The sequence below is a fragment of the Amblyomma maculatum genome, chromosome 10, assembly GCF_055883805.1.
Source record: "Amblyomma maculatum isolate TAMU_Amacu chromosome 10, ASM5588380v1, whole genome shotgun sequence".
Lineage (NCBI taxonomy): Eukaryota > Metazoa > Arthropoda > Arachnida > Ixodida > Ixodidae > Amblyomma > Amblyomma maculatum.
In genome coordinates this window covers 19,974,668-19,999,204 of record NC_139353.1, presented here as the reverse complement: position 1 = coordinate 19,999,204, position 24,537 = coordinate 19,974,668, and the positions used below count along the sequence as shown (strand labels likewise).

The 24,537-nt window shown below is 45.1% G+C and overlaps 1 protein-coding gene across 1 annotated transcript in view; it reads left to right on the top strand.

Annotated features, from left to right (window-relative positions):
* Window positions 1-10,602: 10,602 nt before the first annotated feature.
* The window catches only part of LOC146175764 (uncharacterized), a 19,532-nt gene continuing 5,597 nt past the window's right edge, over window positions 10,603-24,537 (top strand). The window contains exons 1-2 of the mRNA XM_084580862.1: window positions 10,603-10,759; window positions 24,022-24,096. Coding sequence (XP_084436988.1) covers window positions 10,696-10,759; window positions 24,022-24,096 — 139 coding nt within the window. The 5' untranslated portion in view covers window positions 10,603-10,695. The remainder of the gene's footprint in view (window positions 10,760-24,021; window positions 24,097-24,537) is intronic.

The following is a 24,537-nucleotide window of genomic DNA, read 5'->3' as shown; positions in this document are numbered from 1 at the left end:
AATCATCCTTGACCCTATCGCCATGTTGTGCTGTCCTCTTCGCTTGCCACCACGTAACATTTTTGTTGGAGGTGCGGCGTAAGTCATCCCCATCCTCGCCTTGGAGCATCAATGCCATCTGTAAGCCGGAACCATCGACCGAGAGCCCAGGGACATCGCCGAGCAGCTTCGCCCCAGCCATTCCAGCCCAGACCTGACCAACTACCACCGCCCAGCCCCCAGCCCGGACCTGAAGACAAGAAGAACAGAGACCAACCAGAACAGAGACGAAGGACCTGAAAGACCCGAATCACCCGAAGGAACCGATGGACACGAACACGCAACCCCCGCCCAAGCGCCCGACGTGACCTCGAGCTATCGGTCCCATCAACTCTGGTGACGGATGGTTGAACAGCTCCAGGGGAGGCGGATCACCCACGCATCAGACATCGTGGTGGCAAGCAAGTCATTCACTCCTGTCTTTCCTTGAACATCCTCACCGTCACGTCATCATCTACTTCAAGCGAACCGATCGGGACGATCTTTTGGTGGCCCTGGGAAATGTTACGAAGAAGAAGATCGGCAGTGGCACGAGAGGAGCCCTCGCGCTAGGCCAACCATTAAATCACCCTTCACCCTATCGCCATGTTGTGCTGTCCTCTTCGCTTGTCACCACGTAACAATATGCTCTCGTGAGACCACATCTTGAGTTCGCATCAGTAGTCTGCAATAGCGTATCTGCCACCTATTGCAGGAAAATTAAAAATGTCCAGCGTAAGTTCATGCGGACACTTTATGACAGAAATATTTCTTCCGCATCTTTCCTGGTACTCAATCTGAAATTTATCGCTGTACAAACTTGGGGCACACCACTACTGTAGAACCTCTGTATCTTTTCTGAACCTGAAGTGATAGTACGCTGAACACATACACACAAAGTCATAAGAATTGCACCTGATCTATACAGCTGCAGTGGCTTTGTTGCGTCTATACTGTTTACGAGCCTTTGTTTGAGGTGACTCAGCTTATGTCGCACCAAAAGGCGGATCCTTTTAGTCGTAGGGTATAGAATAGGCTAAACGGATATGGTGTGGTGGGAATTGTGATAAAAAATACAAGCATACATCTGCCAAGCGGGAATGGGCATGCCAGCGTAGAAATTGCATAGCTTGATGCTCGAGTGTCCAGCTGGCAAATCGGCAGTTCTCAAAGAAGGTGATAGGGCATCGAACCCGGGACCCTTGGATTCCAAGTCAGACATGCAGTCTTCACGCGACGCAGGTACGATCCGGCGGCTTGGTTAAAGCGCGGCTTCATAATAGTGCCGGTTGGTTTCTGACAAAAAGAGGCACCTTAATAATATATGTATGTATTTTTTATGGCGCACTATGTAAGAGGCGCACAAATAACCAGAGTGGGAATTAATGTCTCCGCTGATCACATATGCACATTAGTATGCAGCCGTAAGTAACCGCCTTATATTTAGGACCGCTCGACATAGCGATAAAACCCCGCTTTAAACAAGTTGTACGATCATGCCCACGCGTCTCAGTAGTAGCGTCTCTGACTCGGAATGCAAGACCCCGGAAGGTTTTATTCCCATCTTAAAGCAGCTGCTACCTTAACCATGTCGCGCGCGGTCACGAGGCGTCCCACGACCTCGACGACCAATTGGCGTCCGGCCATGTGAGATGCCAACTGATAAATGTCAGACTGATGTTTTGCGCGCCACGGTACGCCAAATATGATGAGGAAAGATATTTTTGAGAAGTGGATTGAAGCAGTTTCACTTTAATAATACGTGAGTAACATCATGATCTTTAGGGCGACGCACACAATGTGGGTTTGTGCGGTGCCAATTCCTCGTGGGAAGTGTTTGAAGTAGGCAGTTTTCAAAAGAAGTGAGTTAGTATTCCCAATCTGCTGTTAAAAGATAATGATGTATTTTACCGTAGGAATTGAGGAATTAAATAGTTAATAAAAGTGTACATTTGAGAAGATTTCATAAACGCGGAGATCTAAACTAGGCACACGGCACATATAGAGAGACAAAGGCAATATTTGATGGTTTGGTGTGCACTTGTCTAGCTGGTGTATTTCCCTCAATATTTCCCTATTTACGCCATTGTCCAATTGCTATCTAGAGCAGTAAAATGTGCAACTTTGTGGTGCACCTGCAGATTGTTTGAATGCTTCATGTAACAGCGCATTGTTCTGTGATGTTCAAATTTTTCTTTGTGCTGTTAGTTTCTTAATGTTACGCTCTTGCGCAGGTATGGCATTCATAAGTTGCACTGGAGGATGAAATAAGCAGTACAGTTCTCCACAGCCGTCGACAATGATTGGTGTGTCAGCTAATGAGCGCTACTCTTTATGCTGTGAAATCATCGCCGTATAGCGAACATTGTAAGAATCACTCCCCAGAGAAGCGTGACGGCGTGCGACCAGCGTATGCTGCCAGCATCATGATTCTTTTGCCTTTCTCGTGGTTTTGCTGACCGAGTCTGCTCACATTATTTTGGTTTGGTAATATAATTAGTCCACGTGCCGGCACACTTCATGGCACAGACGTTCGGGGAGGCGAGCTCAATGCCATTTTTCTGTTCCACCGGTCGGCTCATGCGCGTGAAGCGGCCACTAGTATCAGCGCATGTCAGAGGACCGGCTCTATTTTCCTAAATTTTTATCACTTCGATTCAAGGTTGCTCCGGGACGCGTTTTTCTGAGTCTGGATTTTCTTATTACATCTGCTTGGGATACCAGGTTCATTTGTAGCACGTTGCTCACACTCTCTCCTACTTATATTGTGCGCGTATATTTTTATATAGCGAAACCTCGAGCAAGGTGCATCCCAAGAATAATTTGTTTTCCTATAATACAGAAATTGACGAACCTGACGCACTCTTGCAAGTTGAAGCTTAGGCCACCTTCCTCTGCTGGCTTTCCAGGGCATTCGGAACCTCCCGATTTTGGAAGGAACGAACGGTGCACACATGGCTCGTCTAACTGCGGCGAAAAGCAGTGTAAATATAAGAGTGATGGTCGAGGCAAACCTAGAATCTGCAAAAGGAAGTTGGTACTTGAGTGTTTCTGCCAACAAGACACGTCAAGATTCACTGACGCAGCCTTATACGAAGCCAACGCAAAGAGGGCGATAGCCACGGTTGCAGACTGCGAAGGCCGGGAGGTAGTTAGCGCCTCGATCCAAAACTGTACAGTCACGGAGGCAGAGGAAGTGGCTATCGCACTGGCCATTAGGCAAGGAAGAGAAACGGGAGAGAGTCTGACGATACTGTCGGACTCTCAATCCGCGTGCAGAAATTTTCAACGAGGTAAATTATCTAAGGTAGCGCACCAAATCCTTACTTCCACAAGCGAGCCAACAAAACAATACACTCAAACACTAGTGTGGATTCCGGGACATGCAAGGATCACGGGGAATTTGTACGCAGACAGGGTAGCCCGAGGACATGCAACCTACCGTGCGCCCAACAGTCTCGCGACAGAGGACCTGATTCCGCTTAAACCTGACTACACCACAATACTACAACACTACAGAGGCTTGCGGAAAATATATCCGGAGCCGCAAAAAAAGCTCAGCAACGAGGAGGCCATAGATCTGAGGCGGCTACAGATGGGCACCTTCATTAACTTACACATAATACACATGATGCATCCCACGACATTCAGAGACGAGTGCCTGTGGTGCGGGAAGACCTCTACTCTGTACCACATAACATGGGAATGCAGCTCACATCAACTACAAAAAATTGAAAACCCAAATGAAAGACAGTGGGAGGCTTTGCTGGCCAGCTCTGACCCGGAGGCGCAGCTCTACCTGGTCACAAGAGCTCGCAAACTAGCGAAAGCCAGTGGTGCCCTGGACTGGGGGCGCCAACCGCTCGTCAGCCTCGGTTGAAGAGGCGAAGAGAAAGATCCCCGAGCAGTTAATAAAGTTCACTCACTCACTCCGCGAGGTCAACGGGGCGCAATTGCGTTTTACTTGAGGACTGCAGTTAAATGGTGCCAAGCGGCCACTCAGCAGGATGTTTGCTTTAAACCTCAGCTTTTTTGTGAACAAAAATATTGTTCGGCCCATGCATGTGTTTCGTGAATATTCATGTGTTTTTGCAGATGTTCAGCATCGAAATAAAAACAGCCATGCGTGTTGCATCACTGCATGGTACTAATCTGTGAAACCTGAAATAACAATGTACAAATTGCCCTTTTATGAATTTCAAACCGACAAACTAAATCCATTGGTATTCCAGAAGTTAATAAGCTGGGTGCAGTTACCTTTTACCAGTTGTACATTTACCATTCCTGAAAAAGTATCCATCAATATTCATTAGTCCTCATCTGGAGCAGAAAGGATTTTTCTGAAAACATACCAACTTGTTGGTTACCGATGAAGGTGTATCATTAGCGGCTTCTAACTTAGCTGTGAAGTTTTATCGTAGACGCTTACCGCGTTAAAAGATCCCTCGTACGCTTGTGAACTGACCGCACCTTTCCCCAATCCTTCCCCCCGGCGTGCGCAGCGTGAGTCCGATGCACCGCTGAATGACTGCGCTCTAACGTTCGCGCTACGCTGAAAGCCTCTACTGAAAAGTCTACGTTTTTTCTAGGGCGTTCCACATGTGGGGCCCGTGACAATCCTTAAGGCTTGGGGCATAAGGCTTCGCGGAGCAAGGACGTTATTGTTTCCCTGCGTTTAAGGGCCACTTCGTGCAGTACCAGGTCATGCGCCTAGCAAGTTATTTGCTAGCCGCGCATTGAGCATATACTCCTCATCACGGCAGCGACGAGACAACGGCGAAGTGAAAGGCGAAGCGGAGGAGTTCACTGCGGATGTGCTGAGCGCGTGGCCATCGGTGTTGCTGTGGCTTGACCGAGCCGTGCAGGTGTTCCCGAACCCTGCCTTTAGACTAGCGTCCTTTCAGATTCTGCAGCGAAAGTACTCAGGCAGCGTACATGTGGTAACCGACGCGACTGGCAGATGTGTAGACGTGTTGTGTATAAAATACAGCGAGAGAGTACCGTAAACAGTATTGGAACGGCTGTCCAGATTACGACTGCGTCTTGATTCCGCGCCAGCCAAACGCACGCATGATGTGGTTTAAAATTAGGAGGTGCTTTTTTTTCTACGGCAGTAGGCTCGCAGTGTAGGATCCCACGTCTATATGACCGCAACAAAACAAAATCCTTCTTTTCACTCGGCACGCAATACAAGGCTGCATTGTGTGGGCACAAGAGGAAATCCAGCGTAGGTTGGGGCTGCCCGTCGCCTTGCTGGCTTGGTAAGATAAGGTATTTCGACAACACCCTTTCATGACAAAGAACAGAAGAGGCGCGCACGCACACACTGGGCTCAGTAGCAACTGAAAGTTCTAGTTGAATTTTTTTCTTTTATTTAAAGATTCATGTGCCACTCCAAATGCAATTCGAGGGGAAGTTATTTGATTTCCACTTTACAGGTGAAGATTAACTAAGGGTATGACTCTATAGCGTGAGCGGCTCCCGTTGACACCGGCGCTATTGTATCCTCGTCGGGGTACATGAACCTTGCTACTAGTCCAATCACCAGTCCCTCAAATGCCCCTGTCTCATTGCCATACCGTTAAGATGAAATACTAAAGGAGTGTTTATTTACAATGCAGATGGGAGCGGAACAAGGTGAGGCCTACTAGCTCCAAACACTCACTATTTCTTCCTTCTCTTCTCTTCCTCCTCCTTTCCTTCCATTCAACACGTCATCGTCGTCAGTAGCGTCATATTCCCCTTGAAGCCCTCTGGGCGTGCTCATAAGTCGTGCGATGCTGATACGGCTTCAATCGGGAAACGTGACACTGTTCAGTTTTTGCATACCGACGAGTCTATGTGGTCAGGCGGGCTATCTCATAAATAAATCACTTATCCGTTTGACTACAACATACGGCCCGTCATAGTGGGCCAAGAGCTTTTGGTGTAGGCCGCGGCGCTGAATTGCACGCCACTGCCAGAGGAAATCACCTATAGAGTGTGTGACACGCTGGTGACTGGCGTCCTACCGGGCTTTGGAGCGTTCCTGTGAAACACCAGACCGTAAGCGGGCGATCCTCCGAGCGTCTTCGGCGAGGCAAAGGATCTCAGCCAGGCAGGAATCTTCAAAGTGCGAAAAGGGCAGGATGGTATCAGGAAGTAGTCTGGTGGTCTCGCATACAAGAATGACTGTACTCAGTCGTCTCATTCATGGCAGTATAAAATACATATGTATATCAGGGTAGTATGGTGTCCCAGTTCTTGTGCCCTGCATCCATATTAGGTGTCTAGCATGCTGGTAGGCGTTCTATTAATGCGCTCAGTCAAGTCAGTTGTCTGCCGATGGTATGGCGTTGTGTGCCGGGAAGTTACGGCTCACAAACCAATGAGCTTTTCAACATCAGCTGTGAATTGATGGCCGCGATCTCTGATGAAAATTCGCGGCGGCCTGTGTAGTAAGATTACTGAGTGCATCAGGGAATCGACACTTGATGCGCCATAGAAGATGGAATAGCGCCGGTTTCTCAGTAACGTGTGAGGTAGTCCACGCAGAAAAAAACTCCAGCGGTTTCCATCCAAAGACTGGAAACGGACCTACGAGGTTGATGTCTACTTGATCGAATGGAGCTGACGGGGTAGGTGTGTAGCAAGCCAGATGGAGCTTTATTGGGACGTTTTTGGCGTTGACATTGCTTGAAACTGCAACGTATTTTTCAATTGTCAAGAGCATTATGGGCGCATTCGTCGTCAGTGGCGTTACAACATAATCATAAATCAATATATTACGTTATAGACCATTCGACATAAATATAAAGCTGAGCCTAAACCATACCACACGAATACACTGCATGAAATAGTGATCTCGTGTGTGCCGAAATCTTGGATTACTGCTAGCATTATATTCTTACTAAAGAAATGGGAATTGAAAGACCTGAAACAATACATATAGATAAGATTACAGTAATTGGCTGAAAGGTGTTTATGATGAAAATTGATAGTACAATTGCAGCAAGCTTTCGTATATATCAACGATGCTTTATTTTTATTTTTTGTTTCTTTAATTAACGACTACTATAATATACATCAACTTCACACCATCAATAAAATCGTAAGGGACCGAGAAAGACACAAAGAATGCCTGCTATAACCACTACCAATTATGAGAAACATGTTTCAGTAGTTGTCGCAGCCGCCTTGCAAACATGCAGTGTGTACGATGGGCCAGCATAGAGCTATGAAGCATATTTGTAGCATATATGATGTCGCTACCACCGTCAATAAAGGTATTATTTAAATCTCGATAAAATAGAATAGAATGGAGGCAGACGCAATTCTCCTGATGATGTTGGCAGAAAAATACAGGAAAATGTTACGCTGTGGGGATGCACTCAAGATTTTCCGGTAAACCGCCCAAGGTAATTCTCTCCGCCCTTGTCGCATTTTCGGGCCCGCGCAACGCCACTGGAAGAGAGAGGGAAAGAGGGTACGAGGGACGGCACTAAAGGTTTCGCTTCAGTGGCAAGTGCTCTAGGAGCACAATGTCGCCGCATTTGATGGTTTCGCCCCTCAAGCAGCCCGTTTCTTTCTGGCGCTTGATAACCCAGTTACTGTTGAGGTCGTCCTGATTCTGCATGTCTGTCACTGACTGGTGACCACTGGCTCCCGATCAGTGGACCTCGTGCCAGTGCAGTCGCACGTCATATACAGGTAGTGGAACTCACCCTGGGCATCGCCGATCAGATCGCACAGCAACCCAACAAGCACAATCCACTAACGGCTCTGTGGGTCCGCAAAGCGTTCGCTGAACAGTGCCGAGATACGCTTTATTGTGTGGTTGCCGTCGCCACGAGAACGAATAAGCGGGAGCCTGTAGCTAAGTCGGGGTCACTGCAGGCGCCGGAGACATCGCGTCATGTTTGAAACATGCTCTGGAAAAATGCTGTCCTGGTGGGCGATAGTGCATGGGACAGATCTTAGAGATGGTTTGTCTTGGGACCGAGCCGGGAAATGATACGCAAGGGCCGCGGTGTCAGGAAAAAAGCTTCGCAGCGCGGTCAGTAGTGCGGATGGCGCAACGAACGAGCACGAAATTGCTGGGTCGGAATCAGGGCCACTTCTCTGGCGGATTGCTAACGTGCATATGCTTTCAGAACGTTGCGCTGCGCCTCGAGGTTAGCGATCCAAAGTCGTTGGGTTGTCTGTGGTGCCGGCACTTTCTCAATTTATTTGCTTGATTATTCTGCTCCTTAATTTAGTATTTTTTCTCTTTGTGAATTTGTGGACCCACGATTACAATGCCGTAGGAGACTGCAATTCTATATTGTTCACCCCGTTTTTATTTCATTGTTGGGGACTGTCCTGTTTACTATTCTACCTCAGTCTCTCGTTTTTCTTATGTTTTGGGTTTTGTACGTCTGCCTTTTTCTCCGTACGTTATTTGTCATTTTGTATGACTGTTGTTTTGCTGCTGTTCCCTTCTTTTCTGGTGCTGGTTCCCCTTTTTGTTTCATTTGCAGGTCCGGATGCTACCTTCTGGTTTTTATTTTTATTCTTTTTAAGCCAGCGTGGACCACCTTGCGACATCGACCTCATTTTTTTTTTTAAATACATTCTTTCGTTTTTCAAAAGCGATTTAATTTGGAGCTGAAACTGGGAAAGAACGAGCCGCACTAATTAGCTCCGTCCCATGAAAAGGAGTGGTCTTGGTCTTTGCAACTTATTTCTGAGGCAAGTTGTGTCCCGATTGCTTTTTTTTTCTTTTTTTTGCGTGATCAAGCAGACCAATTCTTGCGCACAGTGCCGCTGAGGCGCTTAAATAATGTGATTCAAAACTTTGTTTTGTCTAGTTATCCGGCCACAAATCACGAATTTACGAGTTGCTTTTCCCTTACAATTTTTGCGTGAACCTTTTTCGGTGAAGTGTCTTAGTACTTTGCTTAGGAAAAAAATGTATAAGGACTTGCTCAATCTCTCTGTACCCATGTCCCTATACCAATCCATATATTCTGGAGGCCTCGGGCAAGGTTTCCTAAAGAGAGTTAGGAAGATTTCGCAAGCCGACTGTCGAATCGTTTTTCATCAAGCTTCACTCTGATACCCTTCCATAAAAACGTGGCTTAATGATAAAGGTATATTTGTACCTTGGATACTCAACTGTCCTGTCCATCTGCAAAAAAGAACGAGAGAACATTTTGATTGCGCTCTTATAAAGTGCTGCGATCCTGTTTTTCACGGCTATGTATTACAAAGAACCTTAAAGAAAGAACTACCCATTAATCCTTAGGGCACAACACAACGTGACGAGGTCTCGTAAGACATGATTATGGTGCTGGGCCTCCATATAATTTGCAAAATGCGGAGGGAATTTAAGCACTCAGAAGAGAATGTACTCGCTGTCAGGAACAACTTCACTGAAAGTGTATCGTTTCTCAGAGATGTTCTCCGTAGTCGGCGTGAGCAACTTCAGTGAATAGATATGGTCAACGGCCTCATCAACACGAAAAGCGTTTTAACATATCTTTTTAGCTAAAGGTAGGCTGGTGAGTTTTATGTGTCTATGCACTCCAATCAACAAAAATCCTGGGCGTGGCGCCGTTCATTAAAGCGCTCGGCTGGGGATCCAAGGAATGGATATTTGATTCCCCGGGGGAGACAGGATTTTTAGTTTTCTAAATACGCCATCATGACATCATTTGATTGACAGCTATATTGTCACCTAACGAATGCCGACAGTATGAGCCATTAATAAATTTAACCTTAAAACCTCACACAAGATTGGCAGTCAAAGTGGCCTGGCTTCAGCGAAAAGCTGAGTTCGTTTGGCTAAGGTTCCCACGAAAGCACAGTGTGCGCTTGTATTACAACATGTCGGCGATCCAGATAATTTTTGATATGCTAAATTAAGCTAAAGAAAGCAAAAGCCAAGATTATAGAGCATTCACTTCACACTTCCGTTTATTCACATAAGTGCCCTTACAATGTCTGTAAAAAAGACCGCCATGAAACCATGTGGACGAGTGAAATCAGCCCACTAAGCGCATGACAATTTAGACCATACATAAGTTTTGCGATTCTTATGAGCATGTTGGAGAAAAAAATAAATGTGAGATAAACCTTACAATTAGGTTAAGCTGGAAAGTAGAAGCAGTTTCTCAAGTATCAAGGCAATTTCTAAATTTTGGACATGTAATACAGAGTCTTGTTCTAATTAGGGACGCGTTGGAGGCAATGCAAATGTGGTACATGGCGTGTAGAAATACTTTCCCCGCTTAGACGAGTTTTATGCGCTATGATGCTTTGCGATTTTGAGATAATGTGAGACGGCATTAGGTTTTTACCATAAAAAGTCAGACGAAATGCTTTCGAGGGGAAAATTGCTTGGCTGTTTCTTATATGAAGATGGAGAATATGTTAAATACCAAATGATAACAGCTAAATGTGAGTGCAGTAAGTGGCGTGTAAGCAGCTTCATACTGACTCGATAGTGGGACTCATTTTATGGAGAACTCTTTTTGTGGAGAATAACTCAAGCAGATTGAGGTGACACTGTAGATATTTTAAAATAAATTTGCATTTATGATGCAGCAGTTCCAGTGATCTTTCGGTGGAAGTGGACATTTTTGAGGAGAAGAGCGTCATCCAGTCAGAATTTAAAAACGTGACCCAGTGAACACTCCAAACCAGAAGAAACTGATAATGTGGACCCTCGTTTTTGCTGTCGCTATGTTGGTCATTCTGGAATCCATCCATTCTACTACAGGTGAGTAGCACTGAAATCATACTCACGCGTCAATACTAATGGGAGATCGAAAACGCAATCTCATAGTGAAACGCAAACGGAAACGTTCACACGATAGAAGCAGATTCTGAGTTTAATTTTGCTGTAGATTTGTAAACATTTGATCATAATTCTTCGTTTGGAGGCAAGGCGTACAGCAAAGGCGAAAATGCAGTCTTGACGCCCACCTATGAAGTTATGATTCATGAAAATTGAATGATATTTTGAATTTTATATCGAAGCTAATACGTTTGCGTTGAAGCAAGTTTTGAGCAAATTTATAGCAATATAAGTAGTTAACAAATGTTTGTTTCCTGCTTTGCGTGCGGCCTACAATGAGTTGCTTGGGTACCCGTTCTTACCACAGACAAAATGTACTATGCAATTTACTTTAAAAACAGCTGCAACGCTTTATGGTTTTACTCGGAAATATTCCCCTGTGAATTCATATTTTAATGCAATTTGTTGTGTGTTCCTCCACGTCCTTCTTTTTTCTGCGTAGCATACTTTGTGGAAAATTTGAGGGCCGCTTATAAGGCTAGTAAAATGATTTAGTCGTTCTTTAGGTCACAGAGAGCTCAATCGTTTATTATCAAGAAGAAATTAGCCACGAAATGGTGGCGTACTGTTGTCTTTTGTGGTAGTTCCTTATGCAGACTGTGGGTGTCATAGAAATTGTTCTTTAGTTTTATACGGTGAATCGCTTAATCTGACAGTTTGATTCTGAAGGCGTTTGCCATCTCTGTAAACTATAAGGATATATGCAAGAGGCGCACAACATTGCAAAGGCACAGTGGGAGTTACTGTATTCGCGCCCAGTAAACAAAAACAAAACAACCACAGAAGCACTTGGAACTGCATGCATGTACGAAAATGGAAGCTTTCACGCGCGATGGGCTGTCGCGACGCCCGATTGCCACGCTGGCACATGTGGCGCGCGCCACTCTGCGACCGGTAGTGCTTTGCCCCCTGTCCTCTTTCTTCGTCTGTGAAGGCGCCCTCTGTACTCATCCACCTCATCCGATGTCGCCCTCTCCCCTTCTCACTTTTGGATAAAGCTTTCTGCGTTAAGTGACAAGGGGCATTGAGCTGAATAAAGCGTACGACTGGACGCACATTTTTCATCGGCTCGAGCCGCTCTCGCAAAAGAGACTAGCAGATGCACGCCAAATAGGAAACGAAATGATATGACAGCTAGTAACCACAACATTGCGGAAAACGTTTAGCGTCATAGTTTTTTACGGATTAAGGGAAATGTGGTGCCACGTGGTGATTCGTTACGGATGTACAAGCGAATAGCGCGCCAGACGCGATAAGAGAGGAAAAAGAGCCCTTTATTATTGGTGGTTCCTGCGGCCATTAAAGAAAACTGTGTCTAAATTGTAAACTTTCAGGTTGATGATAAATTCTCGACAACCAGGAAAATAAAATATTTTAAAGAGTTGTGGTAGCAAATATTCTTGGATAAAGCAGCCCTACTGGTTATTAAAGTGAAAAATAGGACAGAAAAAGAATGATTTCTAAAAATCAATCACGGAAATAACAGAAAGCTTCTATTGACCGCTTTTAGATGGCACGACAATTCATTAACACCTGAGAAATGCGTACTAAAACCGGTCACTTTTTGATACGGAGTTTCCCAACTGGTATCATCCAAAAGCTTTGCAGGGGAAAGGGCCCAACCATCGCTTCTACGGGGGTGTCTTGTCATCGTATGTCACCCGGCACCTGGTGACAACTTGAACGACGGTAAATGTCATGCAGCCATCTTTATGTTACAGAAACGTCGCAACGTCACGCATCGATGAGAATTTGATATGAGGAACTACTTCACAGAGGTTTTCCACGCCCTCAGTCATAGGTGCAGTGCATCCACCGCCATAAAAGATCACAATATGGTTGATATGGCGCTGCTCTTTGAAGTGACCGTTGACACAGCTGTTGATAACCGATGAGAATTCCACAATAGCACATGGTGCCACACAACTCATCCTCTTAACGCATATGCTCTCTTTTTCGCCGCAGCAGCTGCGCCCACATAAAAAGAGAAGCCACACAGGCAGCGGGCTGCCTGTCCGCTACCGGAAACATTCAGAAAGGATAGCAGAACGCTACTGCATGCAGCGGCTAGTCATTCATATGAGAAATCCTTTCTTGGCCCATGAGTGGCACCACAGAGGCGTGTCAAAAGAAGCAGATCCAAAGCCAATCCAACATGAGCCCCATAAAAAGCCAAACCAGAATTTAGATTAAAAAAAAAGGAAATCTTCTCCAGCGAATTGAGCTTGTACCCTTCTTATCATCAGCCGAAGGTGCAAACAAACTATGCTGCGCAGGGAACGTGACAAACGTACGTAATTCTGCGTGTATATAGTTCATGCCTTTCCTGGCAATGTAGGGGGGCGACGACAACGGATTCACCTACGTCTCCAGGAGGGAGGAGTGAGACCGGCCGCAGCCACGTGTCGAATAGTGTTACTATATAGCCTATATAGTAATTCTAGCGTTGCACACCGCCGCACGCCATCTGCCGGCAGCTGTGAAGACCAAGCGGCAGAAGAGAGCGCGCCATCGCCGCAAAAAGACTTTCGCCTTATCGCTTTATGGGATCTTGACTGCTGTCTAGAAAGTTTTGTTACAGGGCTCGACACTTAGGATGATTTGGTGGGGGTCTCCTAACGGTTCTGCTTTCCCAAAATGACAACCAACGTATACCCGAGATATACTATGACAAGTGGGGTTGTTAGGGCCCGTGTTAAATACAGCTATTGATAAGGTTTCTAAAACCCATTGTAATTGAGTGGTGACGCCTTCGACAAGGAGAGACGGTATTTCATTCTTATAGGGTTGCTTTTCTTCGACACTAGCAGCCGATATATATTTCAAACTTTTCAAAAAGCAAGGGAGCATTCACGCACGTCACAGGTGAGACCACAATGCTCAACCATTACATCAAATTGGTACCCAACGATACGATTAGCCAAACTGTTCCATTTATTGGTGGCCTGTGGAAAGAAACAACCTATGAAAACATTAATACGACGTATCGTCTTGCACATTTTCCTTTCGCAGTCGTACCTTTTCGATATAAAACGCTGAAGCAGCAAATACACACTGAGATATAATGCGGTAAAAAAGATGTATTTGATCTTCAGTTTGCTCCCCTCAAAAAGTCCTATTCAAGATCCTTGCATCTGCATCATCGTGTCTCCCTCGCGAGGAGACATGATTCGGCTGCTGATAGATGGTTCGAGCGTCTGGATGCATAATTCGGTTTCATGATGGACTTTTGCCGCATTTTAGAGGGCGACTTGAAACACGCACTAAACTCCACCAAGAGGTCCTGCAGCTCCCTACTTCTAGCATGTGAAATATCTGGATTGATGTCACCACCATGGACTGCATCCTCTAGTACTGTAGACTAAGTTGCCTATCAAGTAAAGCATTCGGTAACTTCCTGTACGAGGTCTAGTCACATGTCTGTGGCTCTTTGAGTTGTGACAATATATTATAAAGCACCTTCGTGAAAAAATATTTTTTCAATGTGAGGATATTGGGTCAATAAAAACTTGGATGTAACTATGAGGTTTAAGAAAAGAATTTCAGAGCAGAACATACAACATGGTTAATAAAGTGTGAAGAAATTGCGCCACGTTATTTACTGTTGCCAACACGAAACCTTGGATTGGATGGGACCCTATATATTAGTTGCTGAAAAGCCAACCAAGGATATTTGCGTATTTCAGTCTTACTGGTAAAAGAGTTGTTAAAACAATATAATATTCATGAATACTCAACATTCAGAGCTGTAAAGGTTAAAGCTACTAGAAAACCTCATAAAGCTTTGCCCTTTGCTGTATCTAAAGTTTCATGGGCAAAATATTGATTATTTCATGCACCCTCAACTCTGAGTAGCTATAAGTGTTCTACGAAAGTAATGGGCTGCCTGTAGCTGTGCGTGGTAGAAGTGATGTCAATTTACATAGCTCTAAAATAAGACCACATAAGCGAACATGCTTTTTTTCTTCGTTCGTTTTTCTTCTAATGCATTTGTACGTTATTTATGTGACATTCAACAATTCGTATAGAACAACTGCGCGTTAAGCACGCGCCGAACGAAGCGACGAACGTTTCTTTTATAAAAAAAAAAACTATAACAGAGGGGGGAAAAGACTGAAATCATGACCGAAAGGTCAGTGTGACAAATTTCACCAGCTCTGACGCTAATCGCAGCACATGTGGCAATCTCTTGCATGGAAACAATACGTGGTGCTCCACATTTGGAGAAAACCTGTTCAACGCTAAGAGCACAGGGATTAGTCATCGATTTCTTCTTTCTATTCCTTGTGATTGATGCATTCAGCGCATGAGGTAAATGTATATTCCTGAAGACAAAAAAAAAAAATTCTCCGTTTAAATGTGCATTCTGGCACTTCGTGGGAATAATGGTTAGCCGATTTTGTGACTCTCTCCATGAGGCTGCGTGTATTACCTGATACATCAAGGATGCCATGAGGGGGAAGGTGCTTGGTCCCATCCCCCTCTCTATTTCTCACACCTCCGCTAAGCTCGCGCTGATTTTAAAACTTGCGTACATAACAGGCTACAATGAAGCAATGCATCTTGGTTTAGAGCGCAGCTTTAAATGCCATTCCTGACTTCACCGGCGCCCCTGAATGCTTAATCGATGGGAAACTATAAGATGACAGTACGAAAGTTGTCACTAGTCAGCCTGGAGTGCAAGATTCTGTTCGGCCTCCTGTAACTCGCCTCTCGGACTTCTCGACAGTCTGGTGAATGGCACCGTTGAGGTCCTGAGGGCATCCTTAACGCTTTTGCGTCCAACACTTTAAGGCGAAACTTAAGTGTACTCGTGTGGCACGGCGAAGTGACGCCAGCTGTCTGTCATTTGTGGCGGCTAGCAGATATAAATTGATGAATTGCAGACAAAGAGTGGGAGATGGATAGTAGAAGGAGACTGCGAGAGGCAACGGACGGTTTAGGATGTTGCATGGCGAGAGCGGTGGCATGCGCCACCAGGAATGTGGATTCTCCACGAGAAAAAACAGATAATGGCTACCGTCGAAGAGGTGATGCGCTGAGTACCTTGGTGGCTTGTGCTTCGAGTGGGTTGAGCTACGAGAGGATACTGAAGGCAGGTTATTCCTTCAAATTATGTGCTTATGTACAGAGTGGAAGAATGGCACACACCAGGGCGAGAATGAAAGGCGGCTAGGAGGAGGCTGATGCAGCTGGAGGGAGAGAAAGCAATGACACACGGAGGAAAGGCGGAAGGGTTAGGTGTAAAGTGACGAGGCAATGGGATGGGGATTGGGGCAAGTTAAAGGGGTTGCAATTTGTTTTACACCTTGTGATGCGTACTGTGCTGAGGTGAAACATGAACGCGTAGAAAAGAAATGCCCCAAACCTTCCTAGTGGCGCCAGAGGCGAGGTTAACGAGGCGAGGCGACCCCTCCTATGGCTATGACGGCCTGATGGGACCCATGGATAGGTCTTGCCGTTCAGAATATGATGTTGGTCCGTCCGCAGTATATTTCGAAAAAATCTCCACTTCTCATATCACAGGCCTCCATTCACAATCAAGAAGAAGAAAAGGAGTGTCAGCTGATGGCTGATTATGTGGGAAGCTATAGGATTTAGCGTACAGATATATAGATCAAGTAATACTCTTGTTAGGGCGAGTTGGTTCATCTTTGAAAGGTTGCGATATACTTGCGCGAAGAAGACGGGACACAAAAAAGGCACATGCACATGTCGTATGTGTGCCTTTTTTGTGTCCCGTCTTCTTCGCGCAAGTATATCGTAACCTTTCAAAGATATATAGATGTCGTCTCAAATCTCGTTACTGAGCATAAGAGAAATCTAATTGAACATCTGCGCTTGAATTTCGCAATAGTGAACATCTGGTAATTTTTTTCTTCGTTGCCATTTTATTTTATTCATAAATCGGCTTGGTTCATTCTCGTTTCATCAGATGATTTGTTTTCGATTTATGTGAAAAAAATTGTTCTCTATTTTCCAGTTAACGCGTCGTACTTAACGACTACGGAGTGCGAAAGAAACTTCGTCAGCGTCAGTTATTACAGGAGAGTGGAAACTGAGAGGCATACCGCAAAACTTTAGTTTTATTGAATTTTGTATTAGCAAACAGTCTGTATCACCCAAGTGTCAAAAAAAAGAAATTGTTCTTGTTGCCCTCCACCTCGAAAAAAAAATCCTATGTGCATGATATATGCACCTCCAGTATATGCGTTGCAAACATGCCTGCATGTATGCATTGAGTTCTTACAGTATCAGAAAAAGAGCTGCAATGATAACGAGAAAAAAGGAAACTTCTTGGATTCATCTTTGTCCATGCCGAAAGAAGTCAAATTTTACCTCTGTTTACTACCTTCTACCAATGCATCATTTCACGTTTCATATATATCGAAATGTCTGTTTTGCTGAAACTGCGTTTTGTTCTTTCAGTTTTATTTAGTTGATTTATTCGATAGTGATACATGGCTGGCAAGTGTGGGTCTTCACCTGTCGACCATTAGTAATAATACCAATTTCAAATTCTTGGTTCTCCTCGTCACACCTGTTGAATAGATGTTTGCCTTTTTGCACGTCACGCGTATGTTATCAAGTCGGGAGTAACTCGACATACGACGTTAATACGCTGTTCATTGCCAGTGCAGTATAAATTTGCGGGGTTGATGAAAAATAGTAAGTAGCGCGCAAGACGGGGTACCCCGTGAGGCCCATTTGGGCACGCTGGGCTGGAACAACCACTATAATAACCATTAGGCCCCCCAAGGGACCAAGTGGTCAATCTCAAATTACGCTTACCCCTGTGTTTTTCATTTGAGCATCATATAGACCTGGCAAGAGCTATTGGAACACGTATTCCCACTTCTGGTCCTCAAGTAGCTCTTGTGGGGAATTGGAGGACAGATGCAAAGTAAATCTATAAGCTTTATGAAGAAGAAGCCTGAGTAGCCTAAATGAGGCTGCCCACTCTAAATCCTAACAGGTCTCGCATGGGCCGTGGCGCTGTTGAAAATGGGCACATACGCACGCTTCCTACGTTGATCTCTTGATGGGAACTCGAGGGAATGTGCGACGGAACTGTGGAATTAATGCAGAAACCACCTGGGCAACCCCAAGTGGGTTGCCTACCAATAAACTCGATCGTTTCCCCATTCGCTGTGGCAGAAGAACTGGAAAGTGGTCATACCCGCATCTGCCCACATCGGTCTGCTGCAGGGCACTTTAGGGCAGATAAGACGCAATTGTGGAGCTAGAGTAATAGATGATGGGTCAGCCAAAATGGGGCTGCCAGTTAAAAGCCGAATAGGTCCCGCATGGGTCATATTCGCCTCGAGATCGAGCAGAGTCGCCACCTAGCGCCTGAATGCCGAAACCCCTCGAGTGTGGATGGCCTCTCGCGTCGCCTGCTCGTGTTGCCATTGCCCGCGCGTGTGTGTCGTGCTGCCACGGTTGATTTCGCGCCATGGAAAACGAAGAGGACGAGTTTTGGGACGGTTAGTAGAACTTTTATGTTTTATCTAATGTCTACCAAGGTAGACATAACAGTGAAGGGAGATGACATTGCATTCAATAGAAAATAAAGCCATTATTTTCGGAGTAGCAGAGCCATGTACGACGACTGGCTGCTGCCACTGTGGCGCGCACCTCGTAATTGTTTTTGCTTGCGCCTTTTTAGTGCCGCTGCCATTCAAGACTATTATGGACCATATCGGAGATAGTGCTAGATGCCTTATTGAAGGGGATGAAGTCGTGACAGCTGGACACATCATAGAATGCAGTGTCGTCGCTTCTGCAAGCAGATCCTCCGGACCGGTGCATGTGATTGCATTTGTTTTAAAATCATCTGCGCTCAACAAAGACCCGCACCGTATTAAATAAACTGTAGGTTTTAACATGCTGAAGCGACACACGAGCTATGAGGTAAATGTAGGACTTCGGGCACAAGATGCTGCTCCTCTGGGAGTTTGCACGCGAGGCAGCATTTGACTTACAAATACGATCTCATCGTACTTACCCCCCTTCCGAGAAGACTTCGTGCCAGCTTCAGGTAATAAATATTGCACAACTTAGTTTAGGCCACCCGAAGCTCTTTAAGTTGCTGATATCGTACAGCACATGGGCGTTTCTGTATTTTCGCCTCAATCGAAATACGGCAGCCGCAGCCGGGATCGAACCCGTCACGTATTACGAAGGCTAAATCCACTGCGGAAATGAACATTATCATTGCTTTTAGGTGCTCCGTAAACCCTTCATTATACGAAGCGTTTTGTAAAATCAATACCAAGTTGATGACAGCGCCGACGAAGTCGCGACTGCTACAGGAATGCAAATAGCAACAGCGTCGCTTCATGGAAAAAGCACACAGCAGCTTCAGGCGCATAGGAGGCGTAAAGACCATAATATGACGGCACACAACGAAAGAACGCAAAAAAAAAAGAGAGAAAAACATGAGCCTATTCTTCGTTAAGATGTGCAAGTCATCAGGTACGATAGTGTAAACAGCGTGACAGCGTCATGTGGCACGTAGACAGACTTGCGTCGTGACTGTAACATAGGTCGACACTAGGCGCCTTGTACACCTCCACGGTAATAAATCATTCCCGCACAAATAAAAACGATGGGCAATCACAAAACACTCACCTTCGGTATTCGGTTTCAGAAGCTTGAAGTCCTCTTCAGTGAAATGTTTGCTGCACACCATTGCGTACCGGGAAGGAGCCTTTTCATTTTTAAGCTTTACCATCCATTGTTTGCGAAGCGTCTGATCCTCTGGATAATAATGAAAGCTTATATCTAGTTCAGTACAATATGTAGAACACTGCGGTACCGAACAATACCGCACCATGGCGATCTGGCGTACTTCGCGATGCCTTTTTTTACGACCGACCGCAGCACACAACAAAGCCGCGTTGGCGGCCCGTCGTCTGCTTATCCACACAACTGCCACGACGCTGTCGCCACCTATAGGTCGATCTCGCGGCGAATAGCCGGGCTGAAAAGCGCACATCGCCCCAGACTAGGCCGGGTCTTATGGGCAAATGCAACACATTCGGATTCTTTGTGGTAAACAAACGAAGAGCCCGATTCGGGCGGCCAATGGATGGCCGTAGTGGGCCCGAAATTGGGCGTAGCTGGACTAACACTCAAGGCGCCATTTTTTTTATGTATTTCTTATTATATGCGCCGGTAATTGCCTTTTCCAGAGATTTCAGACAAATCTTCTAAGCATATTTATGTCCTTACAAAAGAATATATCTTTTTACTCAGGCAAATATGGTTATTATGCAGTATGGGAAGCAAATATGCAGCAGTAACTGTTCCACTTTATGAGAAAGTGCTGAAATACTCCTTAATTTTCCCTGTGCCTTTAGTATTCAACACAGAATGCACAAATAAACTTCAAGACGGACATTTAGGGGGCACTGCGGGCCAGCCCATATTATAGTGCTGGAAATAAATTTATTTTGTGTTGATGAGTACAGAATACCAGCTACAATAGTGCTCAATGTTTCACACTTCATGGGTAACGGGTTTGGCCAGCCTAGAAACTGTCAACTTTAACCCATTAAGGCAATACAAGGGCCAGCCGAAATCCGGCATGCCTCCGTAAAGCTCGCGCCGGCACTATTCTTTATCGAGGGGTTGAAACGACATTAGCAATGTTGGGCAACGGCAACACCTGTACAAGAATAAGGCCCATTAGTGATTTTGGTACGCTTCCCACATTCAGCTGTCTGGGCTGTCCGGACCGATTGCGGGCAGCCCTGTTTGACCTGCCCACATGGTGCCCCTCTCAGCACGAGTTGCAAACCCCCCATAGGGCTCTTACGGGCTGCCCCCTGGGCCCCCCACTTCAATGGGCCCCCCACTTCATAGACCACTTTGTGCTACTTAGGGTAAGAGAAGTGATTGAGAAGCCGAATTTGGTCTTACCTCTGTTAATCCCATATTGGCATCATATATTCGTCACTAGGACTAACTGAGAACGTATTCCCACATCAGAGCCTCAAGGGTCCCTCATTGGGTGTTTTAGGACAGATGCAAAGTAAAGTTCGTATTTATGTAGAAAAAGTCTGGGCTAACCTAAATGGGGCTACACACTAAAAAGCCAAATAGGTCCCGCAAGGGCCGTTGAGATACTGAAAACGAGCATGCCCGCACGTTGCCTTATTGGCTCTCATGAGGTGTACTCGATGGGAGGTCCGTCGGAACGGTGGGCTTCATGCAGAAAACTCTTGGGCTACCCCGAATATGGCTGATCAACAAAAAATCTGGGTAGTCTACGCATGGGCTGTTGCGGGGTTAGAAAGTGGTCACTCGCCTCTGCCCACATGAATCTCTTTCGGTAATCTTTAGGGCAGATGCAACAAAAATGTGGGCCTAAAGCAGATAGAAGATGGATTAGCCCAAATGGGGCTGCCAACTCAGAAGTTGCCTAGGTCATAAGGCATGGGTCGCGGCCGGGCTGGAAAGCGGGAATGCCCCCATGATTTCCACACGGGCTTTTTTTGGGATACCTGCGGGCAAATGCAACGTGCGTATATTCGGATTCTATGCAGTAAAAATAATATGAGCCCAATTGAGGCTGCCCATGGAAGGTCGCAGTGGGCCCCAAATTGGCCTCAGCTGGGCTTAGCACTCTGAAACTTCTTTATCCTACTTTAAGGATTGCATTTTAGTTATGTAATTCAGACATTTGCGCCGATATATGCCACTTATGGAGACTTCACATAATTGTTCTAAGCATATCATGCCGTTACTAAAGAAAATCTGTTTCGGTCAGGCAACTATGTAATTATGCAGTATAAATCAGAAAAATATGCAGCTGTGTCTGTTCCACTTTGCGAGTATGTACTGAACTACCTTAGAATTTTCTCGGCATCGTTAGAATTCGACACAACACAGAAATAAATTTTCAGACGAACATTTAGCGGTCAGTGTGGGCCAGCCCATATTATAGATTTGGAAACAAATTTATTTTGTGTTCTTGAGCACAACATGACACTTAAAATAGTGCTCAGTGTTCACATTTCATGGTTAACGGTACTTGGCCAGCCCCTAAAATGTCAACTTCAACCCATGAAGGCAACGCGTGGGTTAGCCGAAATCTGGCTGACCTCCGTAGAGCTCGCTTCGGCACTATTCGGTATTGAAGCGATTAACCGACATTAGCAAAGTTGATCAACGAGGAGGCAGCCGCATGTTTTGAAGTAAGGCCCATTAGTGATTTCGGTATGCTGCCTACATTGGGCTATCAAGACCGATTGCGAGCAACCCTGTTTAGGCTGCCCATATGGGGTCCCTCTGGGTACAAGTTGAAAGCCCCGCATGGGGCCCGTATAGCCTGCCCCCTGTGCCAAAAATATGCCCCACTTCATAGCCCACTTTAGGATACTAGAGATAAGTAGAGATTGCTCAACATTTTTAAGATTATTTCAATGCTTTAAAGAGACGACACGAAAAACATTAAGGCCACTTGCAGTGACAATCAAATTATATTTCGTGAAAGGTTGCATCCAGCACCTCTGCCAATATAATTACGGAAGTGTCTGTAAAGCTCGAAATTATCCCATTAATTAAGTTCTTGACCTCAAACTTTTACAAGCAAAAGTGTGCAATCGTGCGCTACAAATAGCGACAAAAACGAAACATGTCTTGCCCACGTGAACTTCTTCTTAAGGTAGAATGAAGGGCCAGTTGGTCAGGTGTCATGGTCACGGTGACTGTATGAAGGGCGCCTTACTCTCTATTTCTTGTTCTGTTTCTGCATTACATTTTAATCTAAAACACAGTCCTTTCTGACTGTGTAACCACCTGATGTCTGAAAACTGAAGTCAAGGTATATATACCGTGTTCATTTAGGCCCTGAGTAAATTTACTAAATAATTTGCTGTTGATGAGACCAAACACCTCTCTATGTAAATCTACAAAAAGAAACTACTAAGTGGTAATTTGTATTTTTTTCTAAAACCAGTCCGCGTTCGTAGGCTAAATTATTGTTTGGCGCAGTATCACTAAAATATTTCTCGATAAATCGGTAGTACTACTCGAAGGAACCGTACGAAACAAGATTGAGGTATCATTATTTCACGAACAATCAGTGTTCCAGAAGAAATAACGACGTAGTCATTTAAGTCAGTGACATTTCTATCTTTTATTTGTTTGTGCATATTAGATAATTGCAGGATAAGACAGGAAGCGATCATAAGTCTTGGCCAAGGTTCTAACACTCATACGAACAAAGGCTGCAGAATTTCGATGTTTAGCTTCGGCTAGCCTATACAATATCAGCTTGATAAAAAATTGCATTTATTTTGGCCGAAATGTGTACCGGATTTCAAGGACATAAATTATAATGCAGCATTGGACAGTTCTTTTGGTATTTGCTGCCTGATCATTAAACGTCTTGAATGATGCTATCTTGTTGTGTGCATATAACTAATGGGGCAACACAGTGGGTGTATCAGCTGTCACTAGCTTTGTTGTTGTAGGTTCGTACAATATCAATATTTAGGTCGCCTTATGTAGATTATATAAAAAGCGCATAATTGGGAAAAATATGCCAGCGTTCCTTCGTTAAAGAATAAGCTTATATTTGTGAAATCTTGAAATCACTACAACCCTAGAAAGATTTAGTGACATATACCTGTCTGAATAATTTTGAAGGTAATCAAACATGAGAAGCAGCTTACAGGTATCACTCAAGAGAAAAGTGTATAACAATTGCATTCTACCGATAATGACATATGAGGTTGAAACATGGAGGGTAATGAAAACGGTTTTACATTAGTTGAGGACAATGCAAAGGGCTATGGAACCGAAAATAGTAGGTGTAACGATAAGAGATAGGAAGCGTCCGCAGTGGCTCCGAGAAATAACTCAAGTTACTGGTATTCTAGTCGAAGTTAAGAACAAGAAATGGGCATCGGCAGGACATGTAGATCTAAGAGAGGATAACCGATGGTCTGTAAGAGTATACCTATTGGATTCCAAGTGAAGTTAAGCATAGCAGGGGGCGGCAGACAATTGAATGGGCGGATGAGATTAAGAAATTCGCAGGGGTCACGTAGATGCAGCTAGCACAAGACTGGGTTATATTGGAAGAAATTGGAGAGGCCTTTGCCCTGCAGTGGGTATAATTCAGCTGATGATGACCTGTATGACTATGCTTCCGCGCTCTTTTTTTTCAGATGACTTTCAATGGAATTTGTTTTCTTCAGAAGCGCCTCCACGCAAACAATGTAGCCCGGCTTTTCAAGAAAATGGTGAGCTTAGCCACTGGTCATAATTTAATTGAATAAGCTTAAACTAAATTGCTCTACAAAAAATATTTCCAGAACATTTCACAGATCAAAAACTTACGATCGTATTGAGATGTTTTTTTTTTGGAGTATACAGCTGGTTTCCCCTGGCGGCGCCAGAGCGCGTCCAACGCAAGGCCGCTGTAAGAAGAGAATAGAGAATGGCTGGCGGTGGCTCGTGAATCCACGCCTGGCTATTCTGTTCTGGTCTAGATGCGCGTAAGCTGTCTCGCCCTTCGCTCCTGATGTCTTCGTCCTACAGAGGGTGACCTAGTACTGCCAACACGATGTGTCTATTCAAGGCATACCAGCACCGAGTGGGACTCGTGCCCACAAAACGCCTAGTCGCTTTGACTTCTCCTTCCATCATTCTGGCCCCAGATCTCACACGTCTCAGTTTTAAGA